General features: G+C 39.3%; 1 protein-coding gene across 4 annotated transcripts in view; it reads right to left on the bottom strand.

The window, feature by feature from the left end:
- The window catches only part of FRS3 (fibroblast growth factor receptor substrate 3), a 30699-nt gene continuing 16834 nt past the window's right edge, over positions 1–13865 (bottom strand). For all 4 annotated transcript variants that reach the window (XM_089514639.1, XM_089514640.1, XM_089514641.1 and 1 more), the window contains 2 exons: positions 13010–13167; positions 1–10070 (listed from right to left, as the gene is read on the bottom strand). In XM_089514639.1, the coding sequence (XP_089370765.1) occupies positions 9135–10070; positions 13010–13167 (1094 nt within the window). In that variant the 3' untranslated portion in view covers positions 1–9134. The remainder of the gene's footprint in view (positions 10071–13009; positions 13168–13865) is intronic.

Genomic DNA, 13865 nt, shown 5'->3' with positions numbered 1-13865 from the left:
TTCCAAAAGATAATCATCAGATTTAATTTATTGTTGATACATTCTTAGTGCACATTCAAATAAGACACGAGCGCTCCTCAATCACATGGCACTGCTAATGCTCTTCGCTTGGAAGGCTACACTCGGATGAGATACAAAGAGGGAATGAACAGATACACAGCAGGAGCCACTTGAAGAAAAATTGCAGAGCAACTTGTACAGCCAGAGCAGCTGGGCATCCCCAAGTGCCTTTCCTGCCACATCAGAGAGAGTCAGCATTAAAGACATCAGTACAAGTAACTAGGAAGAAAACTGGACATGATAAAAGCTTTAGATCTGCCTTGCAGGCTGGACTTTTCAAAATGAAACACTTACTAGGGAAATAGGAATTCCTTTCTGCAATGATATTTATTCCAGTATACTTAGCAAATTAATCACTGGCTCACATTTCCTAGTCAAGTAACATCTCCAACCTGTAACTTCCAATTTTTCCTCTAAACAGGGCCATTCAACCAAATAATATAATTGCAGGAATTTAGAAAGCCAGGAGACTAGAGCTGGAAGTTCCTGAAGTCATGAGTTGGCCACCTGCATATATGGAAAAATACTGCCATATGCAGATTCCCTTGCCACTGGAAAGGAAATGGCACCGCCCATCATTGTCACAGCTGTTATAGAAAGCAGCATTGCCTTGTCTTTCTGTCATCCAAGAACACAAGAAAGGACAACTTCATGAAACACATATAAAATTGGGGGAGGGGTGTTGACAAAATTTACATACAAATGAATAAGGCCCCTTCTTTGATGAGGGGGAAGACAGCTGCCAGCCAAGAGGTACAGAAACATCCACTGTGAGGTGACTGAGCATATGTCAAAAATCATACCAGATATAAAACAAAATAACAACCAATTAAGGATTATATTTGATGTGAAAAGCAAGGTCAATAATAATAATTCTTGGCACTTATGTTACACAAACCTTTTGTAAACACCAGTTAATCTTCATAATGTCCTAGTAAAATGAGTTAGGTTCAGTCATTATTCATGTCTGCAGTTCTAGCCTAAGGTAAAGTGCTATGTACAATGAATCTACATACAGACATACTTACTAAAAATTCTCTGACAAATTGTGCAAGAGGAATCCAAATACTGATGGTTTAGACACTGAAAAATAAATAAAAGTTTGAAAGCTATACAGTGTAGACACAACCTTGGGTGCAAATTATCTTTACTATGCTAAAGGGCAAAGGGGATGCAGACAAACATGTTGGCAACCATATATGAACAACGAACACATGAGTCTAGCCTAAGTTGCCATTTTACCTTTCCCCCAATAACAAAAAGCCTGTATGTATCTAGCAGCCAGGCAACTGCAAACAAATTGATGTAAACCTTCCACATTACTGCATGGCCATGCTGAGAAAACCTATTCTGAACTAATTTTTGCATGCCTCAGTGTTGGTAAAGGCAAGGTAATCTCTTCAGGGGAAATGATGGCAATCCAAGTTAGTCCAGCAAAGGACATTGCCTTGGTAACTATGTTCAGCTCAACTGTCCTTCTAATAGCACCTTAAAAGTGGGTAAATATCCACTTTGGATGCTGAGCACCTTGTGTCAAGAGATGAGGCAGCATCATGCTAAGCTCAACCCATTATGCCCATGAGGTTTATAGCGATTGCCTAAAAGGCCACAGAACTCTCTCTTTTGCTGTGTTATTATTAAGGCTAACGTGGCACATGTAAGCAAATAGGAAAATAACCATTTCTTCTTGCATCTCTGAACCACAAATTCTGTAAACGGTTTCAAATGTGCAAGCATAAAAACCAACACAGAGAGTTCAGGAAACAGAGAAATCCTTTTCTTAATGACGAGGACTACTAAAATAATGGTCTTGGAAGTTAGATGTTGAATGAGGGAGGAATAGAAACATTAACTTTGTTGTCCTAATTTATATTAAATACATTATTACAGGTTTCATAAACAAATCTGGGCTGAGGTGGAAATATAGAAAGATTTTAAGCTAAAGATGGGCGTTTCCCCCCACTGTCTCTTTAGAAATGTTGCCTTTTACAATTCTTCTGAGGAAAATGATATGGTACCTCTAAAACATCTATGAGACAGACACTCCATATGCATAGCTTTCATCATCATTACATTATTATAATGGAGGAAAGTGCCACCTCTTGACGTTCTGCTTGTCATGTACCTATTCAGAGAACCTCTGTCAAAGAGAGGTGATGGCAACTTTACAATCCTTGTCTTGGCACTAATACCAATAATAACTTGTCTTGGCAAATTCTTTATTGGCCTAGCACAGGTGGCTGTGAAAACTGCAAGGTTTACCAAAAGGAATAGTAATAAAATAAAATACAAGACAGATCGTTAGGAAAAGTTAACAAGGGGCATACATTTCTGAACAACAACACTAGAGGGCAGTAAACTCTACCTGTTTCATTACAGCTGATTCAGTGTCTCCACGAAACAAGCTTTAGCCATGCTAGACACAATCTAGTGTTCTATCCTCTAACATCTGGGCTGCATACATTTCATGTCTTCAAGCTTCTGCCTAGAGGACATCAAATTTGCAAAGCAACATTCTACTTCTTCTGATGGGAGAACAATGCCAATAGCTCAGGCTGTCTTATCAGGAAACCCAAGGGGGATGTCTGTAGAATCCTCACCTCTGTCAATTATTCTTTTGCAAACTCCTCAGAGTAGAAAACCCAAAACAGAAAGGAAACAGCTGTGCAATTTGTTCTTCCTTTTCTTATACACTTATCCAATGGTGATTATTTGTGACCAGGTATTATTCCATGGTCACAAATAATAGCCATCAGATAAATATTAAAGAGAAGAACAAATAGCACAGAGGTGTCCATGTGCTATTCTGCTTGGTATTAGAATCACAGAACTATAGAATCATAGAGTTGAAAGAGACCACAAGGGCTATCCAGTCCAATCCCCTGCCATTCAGGAACACAGAATCAAAGCACCCCTAACAGTTGGCCATCCAACCTCTGTTTAGGAGACTCCACCAAATTCCAAGACAGCATGTTCCACTGTTGAACAGCTCTTACTGTCAGGGACTTCTTCCTAATGTTGAGGTGGAATCTCTTTTCCTATACTTTGAATCCATTGCTCCAGGTCCTATTCTCTGGAGCAGCAGAAATCCATGCCCACCAATGGCTCTACCTATCCATGATGGTGGAACTGTGTGCTCCTGTGCAGCAATAGGCTATGCTGATAGGAGCATTGCTGCTGGCATGGTCCCCCATGTTTGACAGGCTATTGCTGAGGAGCCAAAATATATGTGCCAAACTACTGGGCAGCAGTAGTAGATCTCTCAGAGACAACGGTAGTGACATCATAGCTAATGCTTGTTGGTAGTGCACAGAGAGAGGCACAGTAAACCTCTTTTGAATGTCTTTTACCACAAAAACCCTATGAATAGACAATCCAATGAAACAAGAGATAATGCCAGAAGAGCACACTCCCAAGTCAGAAGACACTCAACAAGCTACTAGGTTAGAGCAGGGGGCACCTACAACACTATGGCTAATGACACAACTAGAATCAAACTGAAAGGACCTTTAGTTGTCATGCTTAGGGATGCAACAAAAGTCCTAAACTGCACAACATATATTATAGGAACATAGAATGCGAGAAGCATGAATCTGGAGAAGCTAGAAATAGCAAAACAAGAAATAGAATGCATAAGTATTGCAATACTTGGAGTTAGAGAGCTAAAGTGGACAGGAATGGGACATTCTGAGTCAGAAAATTACATCATGGTTTTACTCAGGAAATGTAAATCTCAGAAGGAATAGAATGGAATAGTGAAGAGAAATGTAGCAAAAGCAGTCAAAGAATATAATGCAAAGTCTTAATGAATAATAATAATAATAATAATAATAATAATGGCCCACAGACTTGAAATGCTCAATATATATTCCAAACCCCAAGAAAGAAGACATCAGGGATTGCAGTAATCACTGGACCACTGCATTATTTTCCCATGCAAGCAAAGTGATGCTCAAACTTCTACAGTAAATATTTTCACAATACATAGAGTGAGAAATGCCAGATGTCTATGCTAGGCTCAGGAAAGGATGTGGCACTAGGGATCACATTGCAAACATATGTTGGATAATGAAACACACCAAAGAAAGCTCAGCCTATGAATTCAAAAGAAAGTCTATGCTTTATAGAGCCTTTTGATTGTGTAGACTCACTCTTTGAATGATGGGTGTGCCAAAACATTTGATTGTCCAGATATGTAACCTGTACTCAGGACAAGAGGTTACTGTCAGGGCAGTATATGGTGAAACAGAATGCTTTTCAACTGGAAAAGGAGTCAGGTAAACCTGCGGTTTATCTATCTATCTGTTTAACTTGTGTGCTGAATATATCATATGTAAAATAGGATTAGATTCAGGAGGAGGCATGAAAATTGGAGAAAGGAACTTCAACAATTTAAGATATGCAGATGACACCATACTACTAGTAGAAAATAGCGTGCACTTGGAATGATTACTGAAGAAAGTCAAAGAAGAAAATGCAAAGACAGGTTTACAACTGAACATCAAGAAAACAAAACTAAAGACCACAGATGATTTATATTACTTCAGAGTAGATGATGAAGACAATGAAATAGTTCTAGATTTTCCTTATCTTGGCTCAGTCATTAATCAGATTGGAGACTACAACTAGAAATCAGAAGACTAGGACTTGGAAGGGTAGCTATGAAGGAACTAGACAAGATCCTGAAGTGGATAATTGAATACTAACATTAGGATTGTCCAGCCATCATATTTCCCATTTCTATGTATGATTATGAAAGGTGGACAGTGCAGAAATCTAACAAAAAGAAAATTAATTCATTTGAAATGTGGTGCTGCAGAAAGGTTCTATGGATACTGTGGACTACTTAAAAAACCCACATAAATGGCTATATCATGAGATGGTGTGACTCACCAGAAAAGTCAATAATGCTCGGTAAGGTGGAATGAAATAGGAAAAGAGGAAAAGGGTATTGCAGATGAATAGACTCAATCGAGGGAGCCATAGGCCTGAGTCTGCAAAACCTGAGCAGGACTGCTGATAGGGTGACTTGGAAGTCTCTCATTCATGGAGTTGCCATAAGTCAAAGTTGATTTGATGACAGTTGACAACAAATTATTCCATGGTCACTCCTTCCTAACTAAAGTTATTTTATCATCAGCAACCCCTTATGTTCCATTACATCTGAGAATGCAACCGCTCATTCTGTGTGTTAACTGAATAGATAAATCAGCTCTGCTACAGACAGCCTGGCTTGCTATCTACACTGAGTTGTGCTTAAATACTATCTGAGAAATTGATTCACTACTCTGGATTTGTGCCAACTTGTCCAATATCTCATTACCAGCAAGCCAATAGTTATTATTCTGCAGTGAGCAACAGCATGTGAATTCATAAAACAAACTCTGAAGCCATTTTTAATCACTGGAAGAATCACAGGTGTTGAGACTAGTTTACAATGGTTGGAGACAAGCAATTAACCTGTTTGCACTCATTCCATGCAAAGAAAATAAAAGACAGAGGGCATTCTTCCACTAGTTTTAGCAATGTATGAAAAGAGAGAATGTCACAGAGAAGATCAAATGATGAAAGGCCACTTTTCATTAACATCTGTTAATCACCTTCAATTGTATTTGTGGCACAGCACTTAGAAATGAATTGATGATTAACTAAAATCAAAGTCATTATTCAATGAGTCTGATTAAAACTGGAAGTGTATGGATCACTTAGGCTACCATCAGGAACAGAAAATCTCATTCTGGTGGTTTGCTCATTAAGAATGTCTATTGAAAGCTACTCCTTATCCTGAAAAAAAAACAAAAAACTCTGCTTTGAAAAAATTGGAGTTTGGGATGGGGCAATAAATCTCCATGTCATTTCCTCCGGCAGCAAAAATCTCTGAACCCTTAAATTAACCACATACACACATCAAGCATGCAGCACGCACACTGAGGTGCATTGGGTGGCCACACCATAGCTGTGGCACTCCTTTTCCCCTAAGAGCTGTGACTGTGATCTGTATGACTACAATGGAAGTAACACAGAAGAATGCTAGCCATCTCACATTTGTAAAGTAGCTCTTTCTAATGCTGAAGCCAAGGGAAGCAGCCACTACATAGAAGTTTTTCACATCATCGCACATGTGACAGATGATGCAAGAATGTATCTTGAATTGTACCATATAGGCTTAAATCACCACCATGACCTGGAATACATGTAACCCTAAAAATACCAATCCCTTGCCTAACAATTCTCCTTGGCCCTCATTCCACACATTTTCTGCTTTGGACTAGGTATTCAGTACAGCTACAGTGGAGTGAAGGCACAGAGCTTGTTTAACAGATTCACACAGCTTCCTAGAGGGTGTAGGATATAGAAACTTAGGAAGTTGTCCTATATAGAGTAAGACAATGATTTCAACTGGCTCAATATTGTCTAAAATGACTGGCAATGACTCTCCGCTGTTTTAGACAGCAAGCTTTCTACCTCTTGCCTCAAGATGCTGGGGAATAAAGCTAGTAATCATAAATGTAAAATATGTGATGTACCAGCAAACCATTAACTTTTTCTCCTGAATATCAATATATGGCAATGCAAAGAAGCAAACATACCAGAATATGGGCCTGCAATACAGTATTTTATTTTAAAAAAACTGTTCTAGAATCATAACAGTCCTAATTTTTGAACAGTTTCCAAAAGCTCTACAATAGTTTCTTGCTTGGATAGGCTTTAATGTTAGGATTAAGATGACATGCAAGAAAGTGTAAAGGACATCATCATGGGTATTTTATATAGTTGGTTACTCTGCACTAGTTATTTCAAATACTTCTACAATGCTCTCCCTAGTTCTGGGCACCACTGTTTAAGGAAGATATCAAACACGGTAATATGTCTAAAGGAGGAGGATTAAGACAGTAGAGTATGGAAAGCAAGCCCTATGAAAAGAGTGAAAGGTGATATGATAGCCACATTCAAACATCTGAAGAACTGTCATGTGGAGTGCTCCTGTGAACAAGCTTGTTTTCTGCTGCTCCAGAGGGTGGACTCAACCAATGGACTCAAATTACAATAAAGGAGATTCCAATTAATCATGAGGAAGAAATGTCCTGGTAGTAAGACATATTAGCCAGTGATTACAGACTATTCTGGAAGCTGCTGGATTCTCCCCACTTCAAGCTTTTTAAACAGAGGTTTGTTAGCCAGGGATAATTTATGGCAGGGGGTCAAACTGGATGACTTTGGGGTCAACCCTTTAAGACCTTAGGATGGGCTGAGCTAGAAATAAACCAAAAGTTAAATCTTGTGTTTTCAGATAAAAATAACACCAGCAAGGAAAATAATAAAAGCAATGAAAATGGCAAGAAGAACTGGAGACATAACCTGGAGGTGACAAAACCTCTGACCTTCACAAAAAAGCAGTGTATTTACAGCCTGTGCGCTATCAGCAAGGAAAGACTACCACCACTAATGGTCCTGAGGAGGAGACCAAAGACATTACAATGCACTACTAGAAGGCCTTCTAATCCTCAGTCCTATAAAGGCCTAATACATGATGACTTTTAATAGTGGCTTCACTAAGACAAGCTTAACTGATCTGTAAGTCAAGTAGTAAGAGACCTCAAAGAGACTCTCTTGGAGGTCTCTCATTCATATGGTTGCCATACAATTGACTGGTAGTTGACCTGACAGGACATAACAAGAAAGGCAGGTACGTAATTATTCGGGGGGGGGGGGGCTGCCTTGAGGAAGGGGAAGGAGGAGAGGGAGAAGACTGAGAAAAGAAACAAGAAAAACTGCCATGTGCACAATCTTACTGAATGGTTATTTTCATTCTGAAGCATGGACCATCAAAGCTTCACTTGTCAACAAGGTTATGTAAAATATTCTGTTTAGTCTTCAATCCCATTATTCACAAATGGTGGGTCAGGATCCACTAATATATTCAAATGAACTGAGGGCTGGACAAAAATGACACCAGCAAAGAAGAAAACCACACTTGTATTTACATCTCTTCCTAGCACTGCACTATTAAAAGGGTGGATTCTCAGAAAGATTCTCCCAGATGAGTAGGAAAGGAGCAATAGTAATTGGATGGGATATCAGAGACTTTTTTTTAGAGGCTGGCAATATTTATAGTCCCATGGTTCGTTTTGCTGAAATGATAGAAAGGTAAAACTTAAGAAATGGAAATATGAACTAGGAAATTGGCCTTGTTTACATGTAGAATCATCTCTGTGAATTCATGGAGTCAAGAGCATTCTTACATTCACTTCCCAACTGCAATGGATTCATGCTAGATTGGCTCTTCCTCCTCCTTACTGATAGCTCTTAGACAGGCACCATTAAAGCAAGTGGAGTTCTAACCCAGAATTGTATGCACACTACCTTCCCTCTCACAGAAAGAAAAACAGCAAAGCACTTATATTTTACTTGTGCTTGGCACCTGAACTATGAGGCATAAAAATAAATAAATAAATAAATAAATAAATAAATAAATAAATAAATAAATCAGAAGTGTACCATCAATAAACACACACGTGTGCATGCACACACAAAATAAATAAATAAATAAATTTAAAATAAATATCTCTTTGTATACCTTCAGAAATAAAAAAGGACAAATAAATCACTCTCCAGCCATAAAGTTCTACCTGTACCACTGAGGTTTTGGATAGCTTTTGCACATTCCTTTGTAATGTCTTGATATTTTTTTTCAGATACAACACATCCTACCACTAGGGATTTAAAAATAATCCCACAAAAATAGAAAGGAAGGATTTCCAAATATGATTTCTATACAAATGGGGAGAGAGAAAAGAACAGCTAGTATCAATAATAGTACCCTTCCTGTTAACAAGCAAAATCAAGTTTTCATACAGTTGGCTTTAAAACCTACATGGCAGGAGAAATGGAGGCAGGGTGGAAATGGGAAGAGGCACAGAGAGGCTACATTTCTCAGATTAACTTTATGGAGCTACCCAAGTGAGTCACACTGAGAAACACAGGGCACAATGGAAAGATGTCAGTTATGCAACATGATTAGCTGAAGATCAGGAACAAAAGCCACAATGTGGTGCTTGGGTTTGGCATCCCTCTTACAGAGGGAGGTCAGTGCTGTTATGCCGTGTTTTCCTAGAAGTCCCATCATCCCTAGGCAGCGCCCTCTGCAAACTGGACATAGCTGCTGTCTTTTTAAGGTCAATGACTGCATACGAATCCGTCCTGCGGGCTGGATGGGAGGCAGAATGTGGGGCACGGGGGACCGGTGTGCTTTGGCACCCTTTGTGAGGGTCATCCTCCAGTTCTACCTGGATATAGTTGAGCTGCCTTGGCTGCTCCAAACAGGGCCGGCGGAAGTCAAAATTGAAGACATTAGGCGTACAACTGCGGCGGCGTTGTAAGCAACCCCCCCTATGCCGGCCTCCATGCAGTACAGCACTTTCTGAATTCATGTAGTTCCTCAAAGGGTCCTCCTCCTCAGGCTCAGGATAACCATTGGGTGAAGGTGTCATTGCGTCTCCAGAATCCTCCTCATCCTGGTTTTGTCTCAGTGGCTGGCATTCCCACACTGGTGGCAATGAGGGAAGGTTCTCATAGTGCAGTAGGGTGGTCCGACGGTGAGAGCAGCTGGGTGGGTTAAGATCTTCTCGGGCCATTTTCAAGCGTGCATTGCCCCGGCGAAGCAAGGTACCTCGAGAGGGCAAAAGACCATTGATATTCTCATATACATACTTTGGGGTGAGACACTCATCTTTGCAGTCATTGTTGTTGTTAGGGACACAGATATGCCCTGTGCACTCCCAATGCGGTCGGCAGAAGCCATCACATTTCATCATGTGCCTGTAACCAGGGGCAGGCCCCAAGACAAACTTCACCTCTCCTGGCTGTAGGTATATCTGAGGATTCCGGTCCTCTAGGGAGCAGCTACGGTTTGGATGGGAAAGAGGAGGATGGACTTCAGGTAAGGTGTGCATGCAGTGGTGACCCCTCATCTCTTCCTCACCACCAGTTGTGTTCACATATGTGTGGGACTGCAAGGAGAGAAGAAAAGTTGGAGGATGGTGAGGAGGGGAACAAAGAACAGGTGCCAGGAAACAAATTCATGAGGATAGGATGAAAAATCAAGATATCAACTTAGATATTGATACAGTGAGGAACGAGTCTGCATTCAGAAGAAGAGGGACTTACAGCTATGGGATCAAGAGATGAGGTAAACACATGGTAGAATGTTACATCTCTGGTACAACCTACCTTATGCTGAGCTTTAAATTATTCTGTTTTCTGGGGTAAAGGGAGATTTAATCTAAGCTTAAAACTGAAATCCCAAATACATTTGAGATTAAGCACTCATTGAAAACCATGGGACTTACTTCTAAGGAAGCGTGCACTGGATTGTGTTCTGTAAATCAGTTTTAGAAATCTGTGAGTTCTCTTTGAATCAGTATTAACTGTGGAAGTTCAAGTGGCAGTGACAGCTGGGAGTACTTTTTTCCTGTTGAGACCAATATATCAACAGCAACCCTATCTGGAGGGAATGGACTTTCCTTCAGTTGTCCATTCTGACTACTGAGCTGCTATAAAGCATTCTATACAGGATTTCTTTTGAAGACATATCAAAAATATCAGTTAGTGCAAACTGCAGCTGCTTGCATATGGAGAACAGGGTAACAAAACTAGTACATTTGGAATTTATATTATGTCCACTGCAGTGGTTGCAGATGCTTCTGGTCCCCATTTAAAGTATTGCAATTTAAAGTCGGAGGCTTTCATGGCTGGCATCCATGTTTTTTTGTTGGTTTTTCGGGCTATGTGACCATGTTCTAGAAAATTTTCTTCCTGACATTTTGCCAGCATCTGTGGCTGGCATCTTCAGAGAACGTCAGGAAGAAACTCTTCTAGATCATGGCCACATAGCCCAAAAAACCCACAAAAAACTATTAATGAATTTATTTCCCCTAGAGCTGGATTCTAAGAATGCAGTTGAACTCTAATATTAGAGCACTCTTAGACTGTAGTGCTGGGAGAAATGATGATGCTTCCTGCAGAGGTAACGTTCCAGCAATGGCATTAGGAAACATTAATGTTACTCTTGTGCACCTGGAAATGGCTCTTTGGCAGTGAAACAATGTGTTCCTTTTTAAAAGTAACATTCCACATTCTTATTTTGAGGGATGAGTTAGAGGGCTGATGAGATGCTTGAGACACCAAGAAACAGAGTTCAGGGGATATCCTGTGTATATCCTACCCCCATCACATACATATACATGCATCTCTTTCCTTCACATTAAGTTGTTCTGGCAGTTGTCCATAGGGAAAACCTGACTGCATCTTCAGTTGCACTGATCTTTCTTGCCTGTCTCATTTTACTTGGGAGCCAGCCACAGATGCTGGCGAAACGTCAGGAAGAAAATTTTCTAGAACATGGCCACATAATAATAATTAATAATTTGTTTTATTTATATACCGCTATTCCAAAGATCATAGCGGTGAACAGCAAGTAAGCTAATTAGCAAGTAAGCTAATTTGCCCCCAACAGTCTGGGTACTCATTTTAGCGACCTCGGAAGGATGCAAGCCTGAGTCGAGCTTGGGCCCTTTTGCTGGTCTTGAACTCGCAACCTTGTGGTCTTGAGTGAATGGCTGCAGTACAGGCATTTAACCACTGCACCACCAGGGCTCCTTTTTTTTTTAACATAGCCCGAAAACCCCACAAAAAACTATTGCAATTTACTTTTAAAGCTTAAAACAAGGTGGAACCTAGTTACCTGAAGGAACCCCTTTATCTGTATCAGCCTTCCTACAACTTGAGATATACATCTGAAGTCCTACTTACTTACCTATCTGTAAGAGTAACTAAATTAGGGAACACAAGGTAGAGGGTGGTGCAGCAGGGGCTTTGTGTCTGTGAAAAGCTATGTCAAATGAGGTATGGTATATCAGAGCTAACAGTTGAAAACAAGAATAATTTGTTTTCCACTGTTTCTCCTAATAAGATTTTATTAGGTTGTTGGTTATATTATGTGGTTTTAGTTATAATTATTTATAGCCTTCTAGAATTTCTACCTGGCCAGATGTTTTTGCTGTTGTTTTTTTTAAATTACCTTTAGTCCTTTTAGTAATTTAGTATTAATGTTTGCAGGATTTATTGTTATATTATATATTATAAATTAGAAGCTGCCTTGAGAGGATTTTTCTCTAAAGGCAACACTATAAATATTTTATATAATAGATGCCTATATATGTTAAATTTAGTTCCTAAGAACAAAGACAGAAATAACACATTTTCAGGTTCAGTCTTGTGACATGTCTCATACAAAAACAGGATTTCTTTTAAATAATCAATTTAATTTCTACTTATTTCTCTTCCCCTGCCCACCCACCCATCCTGCAGTGTTCATTGCAAAATAGCTGTATTAAAAGCATTTAAGTAATAGGATTCCATAGACAAGGTGATGTATGCCTGCAGAAAAAATTGAAAGAAACAAACTACCATCAGCAAATATTAAAACGTCATTAATTATGCAGAAAAAGAAATTAGGTTTCTCTGAGATACAACTTCCCCTTTAATTCAGTTTTCCCATAATTAGGAGTAAATGATACCTCACCTTGCCTACCAAATTTTAAAGAAAAATACAGTCGGACCTTCTTATACACTGATTTTTTATACACGGATTCCAGCATACACGGTTTGAAAATGTTCCAAAAAGTATAAATTTACCTTGATTTTCCATTTTTTATTAGGGACATCATTTTGCTATGTCATTATAGTTAATGGGACTTGAGCATACACGGATTTTGTTATACACGGGGGATCTTGGAACCAAACCCCAGCGTATAACAAGGCTCCACTGTAATAGATTTACATGGACGCAGAACAATGTAACTGACAAAGAACAGATGTGTATTTCCTTCAACAGTGCCTCTTTCCTGGTATTGTGGGACATATTCTGTGTGCCATAAGGAGAACTTACTTGATCATCAGGGACAATAAGGGCATGTGTGGAGTCTTCACCAACTGAAGAATGCCTTAAACTGCCCATGGAGGTATGTCGGACTGCAGGGCAGGTTGTGGCCTCTGCAGGGAAGCTATGGAACCCATTAGGAAACCCTGGAACTGTGTATCCTAGAGCTGCAGAAATATGATATTAACATTAAAGGATTATCATGATTACCAGAATTCCAGAACTTTAAATTAGACTATATATCTACAAAGAAAGCAAGGATTCTCTGTCCAGTAAAGGTAAGGAACACTGGGATACTGTGCATCTTAAAGATCAAGCCAGATTATTTCCCATGGTGAAATGCTGAATTGCCTAGAACACAGAAGCTGTAACCAAGACACACATTAAGAACCTGTTAATTTTCTCACTGATACATTCTACAATAACTTTGAGAGTTCCAACTGAAATTACACAGAAGTCTGCTTAGAACATATCTGAAATCTGCTATTTAAACAGTACCCTTGGAAACTGTTTACAGTTTCACACAAGCATACAGTTTAAGGTTTTATGATAAGCATCCCACATGGGACTGGATTAACTGCTAACATAATCTACATGGTGATGAATCATATAGGCAAAGATATCAACTGAAACTGGGCCCATGAGTGGTCTCACTTTATTAAGAGTGAATAATAATAATAATAATAATAATAATAATAATAATAATATACTGATGCAAAATAGTGAATCGCCTGCATGGTACTATATTATTAGATTGGTATACTGGAAAAGCAGACTGGCCTTCTGGTTTCAGGTATGAGCATTGTGCAAGAAAATGTGATGCATCTGCCAAATAGTCCAGTTCCTAGTGGAGTAAATCACAGTT

The sequence above is a fragment of the Sceloporus occidentalis genome, unplaced genomic scaffold (assembly GCF_023333645.1).
Source record: "Sceloporus occidentalis isolate IW3139 unplaced genomic scaffold, rSceOcc1.0.p SCAF_3, whole genome shotgun sequence".
In the NCBI taxonomy this organism is placed as follows: domain Eukaryota; kingdom Metazoa; phylum Chordata; class Lepidosauria; order Squamata; family Phrynosomatidae; genus Sceloporus; species Sceloporus occidentalis.
The sequence above is the reverse complement of the archived record's forward strand: the minus strand, read 5'-3'. Positions and strand labels throughout refer to the sequence as shown.